The sequence below is a fragment of the Filicampus tigris genome, chromosome 12 (genome assembly GCF_054856515.1).
Source record: "Filicampus tigris isolate MCC_2025a chromosome 12, RoL_Ftig_1.0, whole genome shotgun sequence".
Lineage (NCBI taxonomy): Eukaryota > Metazoa > Chordata > Actinopteri > Syngnathiformes > Syngnathidae > Filicampus > Filicampus tigris.
Window position 1 is genome coordinate 12,036,224 of NC_141228.1, and position 9,066 is coordinate 12,045,289.

The window sequence follows — 9,066 nt, forward strand, 5'->3', positions numbered from 1 at the left end:
TGGTTTACTGGCCCAAAACAATTTGAGTGGGACCAAATTGCCGATTAGTGGAATGTTGCTGCAGACTACATCTGTATTATTCACAGACTATATTTGAATTATTCAGAAAATATATACCGGTAGTCCTGCAAGATATATCCCAAAAATATCCCTCCAAGCACAAACAGTCTTGTCATTCATTTATTTCTGAGTTTTTGTCCAATTATGTTGACTGTATACTGACATTAACCTAATAGCTAATCTAACGCTGCCTAAGGAGCTGGCCCTTCATTCAACTCTGCCAGGGGTACAAATGTGCTCCAAAGCTGCCCAGCATCCATGCTCGATTCATAGAAAGCCTTGACATGATATGAGGAACATGAGGGACCACTATGAGAACATTACAGGCCAGTAGGAAATGAGTGGCATCTGTGGTAAACCACAGGCCAAACCAATAGATACAGTAGGCAGACAGATCACATAGATAGTGAGAAAACTTAGCAAGACTTTATTGAAAATGGTCGACATTTCAGGCAAACTGGGTTGCAGTGGCCAATGGGAACGTAGTGTAAATGGGACGGTCTAGTCTAGGAAATTCCTGATTGCATCACATCACCATTAAACATCGCATCACGGTGTAAAAGACGACATTGGAATATTACAATATCTTCCAAAACTGAGCAATAGTACAAACAAAAGTTGCATTATATCTTACCCAAATATCAAAAGAAGGAATTTTCCAATTCAAGTGCAGGCTCCGAAGGACACAGGTCCTGAATTCGAAACGCCTTATATTTGCCTTTAGTAAGGATAGTCTGAAGGCAAGATGAAGTCGTGAAAATGTAATAGAAGTGTTTAAAGGCATCATCATAAAACGTTTGGTTTGCCGTTTAAGATTTCATCCTATTATACACACCATCTGCTCTTGTTCTCAAGCCATGTTAGAACACAAGAACTCCCTGATAGGATTTAACCACATCAATCGGCTATATTTGACGCACACTAATTTGACATTAAATACAGTCAAATTTGGGAAATCTTTCCTTGACATTAGAAATAATCTGTTAGTCTGTAATTTTATGATGCATTTGAGGCAGCATTCAACTCTAAAACACCTTCAGCCCTTCCCACAAGCAAAAATCCACTTCAATTAAAGCATTCGAGGCAGCAAGCCAAAAGTCAGATCAGATACAAAGCTGAATGAACTGATACCAAGCAGCCGTGTGTTGTGGGAGCCTGTGAGTCACAACTAGTCAGCATCAGCACTAGCGGTTATACCAGGGACAGATTTGTGGATATAGAATTCTCGCCAGCAAATAAACACCGCACGTTAGCCCAAGGCCAGCATAATGGCCATCATTACGCTAACCACCCTCCGTCTGCCACATGCACAGTTACTGACAGTCCACTGTGATTGGTCCAACACTTGGATGAAAGGATTTGGATGTACTGCAGGCTCTTGAATGTATCACATGTCGTTGTACTTTGAGGTGAATCGTTGACCTTCAACAACTCCTGTGCAACACTAGTTTTCCCTACCACATAGTTCAAAGTTCCCCACTCATCAAAGAAATCTGATAATTATACAAACGTTACATCACAAAAGCCTTGGGATATACCTCTCAGAGACCCTAGATCCTAATTCTGTGTCTTACCAGCTTGTATGTTTCCAACGTTGTGGCAACAGTGTTGGGAAGGTCTTTTCTGTTCCACAGACACATTTCAGTGTCCTACAGTATAGAATGTCGTAGTTCCCAGACCTAATTTCCTTTAGTTATAAGGGCCAGGTGTCCCAATACTTGGTCAATATGGGGCATATTCTCCCAAGAGGTATCTCAACGTAGCACAGTTCACATTTTAAATGATTAAAAATCGTTTTTCAGCCAGCGACAAACTGTAATGAAAAATAAACTATAGACACTTATTTGCTTTGGCCAGCTAACTGCAGCTCCTGGGGAAAGTAAAAACGTGGTTACAGTTGCCAGCTAACATTAAAATTACCGGTAAAATTTCATGTCCAAGAGGTGGTGGTGGTGCGCTGCAGATTTTATATTGTTGTGCAATATCTGCAATTAATTTATGCAGCACATTCAAAAAATCATGAAATGAGACTTTCATCCCAATCACTGGTGTGTTTCCACATGTTCACGTTTTGCATTGGAAACGTCTGCGTGCTTTTATTGTTCTGTTTGTTCTTTAAAAAAAACACTCAGTGTTTGATGGAAATAATATGGAATTGCACAATGCCCCTTGGTTTATGATCACTCTACTAGACAAGCTGTGAATGTGAATTATCGTTCTGTCAGGTCATATATTTAATTTGGGCACCTTCAGATGTTATTCAATGAAAAGTTGAGATATGTCAGGAAACACAATCTAGATGATGAACTGTTCAACACAAAGTCAGCCAGCCTAAACACAGACTCTGACAGCTGCCTTCATATTCAACTGGACGTCTACTTTCTTTTCACTCGCCATTCCCGTTCGAGAAAAATTAAACAAGCAATATGTCAACCCTAGGTCTGGAGTTTTACCTAACTTAGTGAATAAAACAAAAGTATGTGTGTGTATATCCTTCACCATCATCATGTGGTCCTGTGCTTCTGCTGCTTTGTCACCTCCATCGTTGAAACAAATGTCCCTTTTCATAGGTCCTTCGGGTGATAGGACTACCTCATTTCCTGTGGCTTGGCACAAGGACAACCGTGAGCTGGGTGCCTGATTGGAATAACTGATTTTGACAACGGGGCCCAACAAAACATGTCTTGTTTTTTTTTTCTTTTTCCACATAGTAGCAAAATATACAAGGCCAAATGAAGTTGCCCCACTCCACAAAGTTGAATATGCAAGTGGAGTGCAGTGGGGGACTATACTTTTGTCCATATCAGTGGAGGGCTGTGCAGTTGGTACATGAGCCTTCAGTGGAGATTTACCCAACTTAATCCACCTCTCAACTCATTCCATCCCAATGTCGTATTTATATGTCATTTCACAATGGGTCTGAAAAAGTCTGGTAGTGAATGAGTTAATACCACCACCGTGAGCTGCAATTTTAGAAATCATCGATACTATACAAAAACGCAACATAACAGCATGACATGGCAAAAACATTTATAAAAAGTAATAAAGCACATCATACTCACCAGAGACCCTGATTATTAAAAGTATTGATGAGTGCTGATCACAACACATGTGGTTTTGCTAGTCGAACTTGGCTGTAACAAGTTTTGCTCTGACCAACCAATCAGAAAAAAGAAAATGCTGACGTCACCAAGGGTCAGCGAGTGAGGACAAAATCTGATTGGTTAAAAATGTCTAACGTCGCAATAAGTTAAGATCAGTGGATGCCGTTAATATTTGTCAACTGTGGGCATGTGAAGCCATTTGAGATGTTTCTATGATGAAGGGCTATATAAATGAATTTGACTTGACATCCAGTTAAGAAAAGCAGTGCAGCCAAGAGAAATGCTATGTAATAAAGAGAATAGATTGTTTTGAATGTAATTAATACAATTCCATGGATTAAATACTAGAATTTCCTTTGGAAATGTGCATCTGATTAGCGTTTAGGCCAGCAGACGAGGCCTGACGGCACACCACTTGTCCATAGTGCTCACACTCACTAACTTGACATCAACTGCCTCAATTTAGCACACCCCTCGAAACTACTTTCTCCAGTTTATAACCAACACACACAAGAATTTGTGTCACGCTTTCCCTCATCAACCCCACATGGGATGTATAGAAAGCTGCTTAATTTTTCCCATGAAATGTCAATTTGCTGTAAATACACGTGGTGAGTTCAGCATGCCACGCAGCTTGTTAAGGTCAAACGTGCTGTTTTGGGGAAAACAATGCACTAGTCTTCTGCAGCATAATTTGATAGAAGGCGGTCTGGCCTCACAGCAGAAAGCGCAGCAGTTGAAAGGGCGCTGCCAGGAAATCAGGGGGGGGTAAAGTCATTTATGGTTTTAAGTCTCTCCAGATACAATATGTCTACAAAGGTCTCAAGGCGTTTATGCAAAACTGGAGTAGATGCACTTTTCCATTCTTCTGCTAATGAAGCTGTTTCATTATAATCTTTCACATGACTGTTGTGAAACACAAAAGCCGCTTTCATAATGGCCACCTAAGTCAGCATTTCCGTGGCTTTTTGCAGACTTGCTATCCTAAGTGAGAGTTTGAAGGGGGCTCAATAATTTGCTGCCGTCAGAGATAGTAGCAGATACAGCTGTGCTCATTAGTTTACATATCCTATGTGTATGTAAACTTATGATTACAACTTTATATAGTTGAGTTGAATCCCTGAGTATATCCCGTTGTGTTAAAAGCAATTGTCGGCAAATTCAAAGGTGTGAAGCTGCAACAGCTGTGTGCGTGATACACTTCAGATACACTTTGGTGAGTTTTGTCCAAACAGATAAGTGAATAAATCTTGGTTCAACTGTCACGCCAATTAATTTGTAATTTGGCAGGAAGGCAGAATGAAAGTGGGACATAAAAACATACAGTAAATTAAGCCTACCCTCTCAGGGTCTCCTGGCCACGACGGCGAACCCGTTGCGCCTCTCTCTGGTCCGTATTGGCTGTGAAGCGGCTAGCCTGGAGCGGTCCATTCCCATTCGCAGTTTGACCGTACGCCACATGGACTGGTACGAGACACACCGCCACCCATCCCAGCAGCACCTGAGCCAGCTTCCCTGATCCCATTGGTCCGGCCGGCGATCCCTCCGAATGAAACACAAGCCTTTTAAAGTTCCTTCTCAGACTCTCTGATCACCGTTTGGACCCAGGCTGAGCAGAACAATCTAGACCTGGATCCAGACCAAGTCCTGGTGTGCACTCCACAGTCACGACTGGAAAGAAAAGAAAATTGAGATAATAGTCTAGAAACACAGAAAACAGAGGTATTTAGTATGTCTCTCACATTTACACTGAGAAAGCATCTCGGCTCTTCGAATGGGCCACGTATTAACATTCGACACTGGAATGGCAGTTAAGAATGTTAAATGTTCTTTGATAGTGAATTCAGAATTTTGTTTTTAATTACATTGTTGATGTTTGAAGGTAATGTCTGAACACGTGCCAAGCTTTACAACTGTGTAGCACTCAGTTGTGGAGGTATAGCATTGCAATGTTTTTCAGCATTTCAGTTTTCCTGAAATTTGAGGCAGTGCTAAAACAATACCCAGTGACGCACTTCGGTTTTTACTTTTAATTACGAATTACTTGGCATGTTTCTACCACTAGAGTGTGCAGGTAGCTAGCAAGCTATATCTACAACCACCCCAAAGAAAACATCTTCTGCCAAGTGTGTTGAAACGCAATGCATTGTGGGTATATTACTAGCAGGAAGTATGTGCTCAAATGTCTGTCATGTATTGTGCTGCCATATTTAATAAACCATTAATTTACACACGATGACACGACAGCAAGTGAGGTAGTGATGTCGTGGACCAAGTCGCTGCCCGTCTTTCAGCCGAGAGGAACGCAGGTTAGCTCGCAAGCTAGCTAGAGGCTAGCACCTCTTGTCGTGGCGTGGAAAACCTTGTGACAACCCGGTGACATTTATTCCAGCCACCGGAGGCTTTTTGTGGATACTATAAGGCGGCAAGGCAAGGCAGCTTTATTTATATAGTGCATTTTATACAAAAGCTAACTCGATGTGCTTGACAAGTACAGCATTTAAAAGCACTTACAAACAAAAGACCTTTAAAATCCAAATAATAAGTAAAATGTTGCTTACCAAAATTACTAAAATAATAAACACGTACTGCAGTTATGCGTAGGCAAAGATGCTAGGCAAAGTAGCATCCATTTTTCCGACACATTCACATTTCACACATTCCGACATATTTATCTTCACTTTACAGGGACTTTAAACCACTGCCCGTGCGTCCTTAAACAATGTGTTATGGCGAGTATTGATTATCCCTGGAATTAAAGGTTCACAAACTTTAAACATGGAGAAGCTCACCCCTAAAAGCTTTGTGTCTGCCTAGAGTGAGCCAAAGACGTACATTTATTGGGCGGAGAATAAATGTAAGTAAGACGTCAGACCAGTTAATAGATGAGGACAAATTGCTCATCAAATTTACCAATTATGTTCATTATGTAATTTATACCAGTGGGCATATTTCATTTCATTTCAATTCATTTTAGATGAGCTGACCTCATACAAAAGCTGTATAGTCTTTCCATTTCTGACTTTTTGGTGGTATGTTGCAGTTGAAAAACACACAGGGTCCGACTGGATTGGACAGCCTTGAGGTTTATTTTCTCTTCACCACCTCATTATAGACAGCTTGAAGAAAGAACTGTGGGGCCCTGGTCAGACTCTACTAACCATGGCTCCAACCACAGGACATACAGTGCAGCCTAAATAAGAGTCGACAAAGATATCTGACAGACGCCACTTGAAAAAATACATCCAAATGTTCGATGAGGATGATGAGCAGTCAAGGAAGATGACTTGACAGTATTTGGCAGAGATGAAAGTATGATTTCAAATCAGCGTGTGTGTTCTTGCATTTTACTACTTTTCCACTGAGGTCAAAGGAGCTCCTTGTAATAAGAGAGCTGAGCGGCATGCCGGCACAAAAGATTTTTGTGCCTGATCTGTTACAGTACAGCAGTCAAGAGTGGCGATCAGAGCACTTTTACACCACATGCAGTCCAAATAAAGATGGGTAAAGCTTTTGTTTGTATATTTTAAGTCTATTCCAGCGTGAGAAAATCTGCACAAGCGCTTGAGCAGTACAAGAAACCACATTTAGCTGTTAAATGCTGAAAGTAATGCATTATTCTTCAACAAACAACGACAACAACAACAAAAAACAATCTCTTCATTTAATGACAATGACTACATTCCGTCTCATTCAGAAAAGTCAAATTTCGAATGTCTGTAAAATGGAGTTTAAACTTGAAAACATTTAAAATGAAAATAATGCTGCACCGATGTCCAGCTAGGCTAGAAGACCATCATGCTTAATGAGCATGGCTGAAGCCTATCCCAGCTGATTTGGGGCAAGAGGCGGGGCATACCTAAGACTGCTCACCACCCAATTGCATGGCACACATAGACAAAAAACCATTCACATTCACATCTATGGACATTTCAAGTTTTCATTGAACCTGACAAGCATGTTTTTAAATCGTGGGAGGAAGCCAGACTACTGGGAAAGAACATACAAACTACACCAGAAGGATGAGATTACAACAATAAAACTGTGAGGCAGATGTGCTAAGCACTTGTCCACTTGCTGCCTTTACATTTAATACCAAATAATATAAAAGATTTTGAATGTTGAAAAATTTATTTAGTTGCTGGAGGGGAAAAAACAGCAAACCCCTTTAAAATTTTAAGTGAACTTGTTCCACACCATTGCCCCTAAACGCTGAACTAAGAAAATGCAATTATATGAAAATCAAAGTTGCATTTTTCGTGTCCAAGTCGGATGACAACGGCGTATTTGCTGCAGCACTGAGTCCTCACAGAAACTTTATGAATGGAAATAAACGCATCACGCTTTTCTCGCTTCACTAATCAAACGTGACGTGAACCAAAAGTGCCGCAAATTATAAAGATTGCACTTTTGTCAACGGAAAAAGCTAAAACGTCACCACTAACGTATTTTTTAATACATGTAAGGCAATAAAACGCCAGTTTAAAAAAAAAAAAAAAAAAACACATGAAGTCTGCAATGTCAAAGTTTTGCACCAATTTACAGCATCTTAACATGCACATTTGACGTGAATCTACTCCAAGGACGAGTTAATCCGCCGTGAAACGCGCACTGGTCTCCGGAACAATAGTCACCCCCTCGAAGTCATTGAATAAGTCACTTACACTTTTTGTCATGAGATCACTAATAAGCATGCCCGTAATACCTTGTAACAATCGGAGCGCCTTGACGTCGAGCAGCCCGCTGTTGGAATTAAGAGGAAGGAATATATGCGCACCAAGGATGGAATATTCAACTACTATGGGCTTGTGAGTGGGGGGGGAGAGGAGAAAAGTTAAGGAATTGCCCCGTTTGGGATAAGGGGAGGGAGTTAAAAAAAAAAAAAAGAGGGGGGTTGGGGGGGTAGCAACGGTCTACAGGACAAACCCACATTCCTCAAGAAGACTCCTGGAGTTGTTCTAACAGGGGCCAGCAGTGCTTTAACGTCACTATCATCCCTCCTTCAGGGCAACAGGACACTACACATGTGATAAGATGCATTTACATTCACATCTGCCAGTGAAAAGGAGCCCACTTTATCAACAAAAGAAGGTGAAAGGGGTCATAATGGAGTTCGATCGGGGTTTGACAGTACATAAATATACTCCAAGTCAGGAAAATGTTAGTTTAAACTCTCACATTGCAGCACACTCAGACAGTTCCATATCTGTTTACACAAGAGGTCCACCTACAAAGTTATTTCCTTGTTAAAAATCTAACTTAAGTACGGGTAAAGCATTTATGCCATTCTGCTTAGTTACACGTACATACTTCTTATTTCATCAGAGTAAATTTATACTACAAGTACTCGAGTGAAGTAGAATGAAGTACCAAAACATTCCATATACAGTATAAGAATGAGATATTCAGTCTACACTCTTCTTGGAGCCTTGTAGTCACAAGTTACTGTACATACAGGTAATATGTTCCATAGGATTCAATCTAACTTTGTACACGTATCTTTGATCCTATGTGTGTGTGTGTGTGTGTGTGTGCGCGCGTGTGTGTGTGTGTGTGGGTCATTAATTCATCTGACATTGTCCTAAAAAATAAATGTTTTACAGATTATTTGGTTTTGAAAAAAAATGCACCCTAAGTGCAAGGGTGCTGGCATGTAATGTATGTCGTCACTTTCCTATATGCCATTTTATTACATTTTTCAATCAATGATACATAAATACTCTCATTTTTTGAATAACATGTCACAATTGTTTCTTTATCTTTTGTTGGACCCTTATTGTGCATTATGTGTACATTGAAAAGCCAGGCATTAGCAGCTCATCTTAACTTCCACCACTGCCAAGAGCGATCCGGACCTTTTTCTGCATCATCTTGAGATGTTCACCGCCCACTTTCGCCAAGA

The 9,066-nt window shown here is 40.6% G+C and overlaps 1 protein-coding gene across 1 annotated transcript in view; it reads right to left on the reverse strand.

Annotated features, from left to right (window-relative positions):
• Window positions 1-7,954, reverse strand: part of fbn3 (fibrillin 3) — a 68,721-nt gene extending 60,767 nt beyond the window's left edge. The window contains exons 1-2 of the mRNA XM_086047905.1: window positions 7,870-7,954; window positions 4,505-4,707 (exon numbers count right to left, since the gene is read on the reverse strand). Of these exons, the coding sequence (XP_085904031.1) occupies window positions 4,505-4,689 (185 nt within the window). The 5' untranslated portion in view covers window positions 4,690-4,707; window positions 7,870-7,954. The remainder of the gene's footprint in view (window positions 1-4,504; window positions 4,708-7,869) is intronic.
• Between the last annotated feature and the right edge of the window lie 1,112 nt (window positions 7,955-9,066).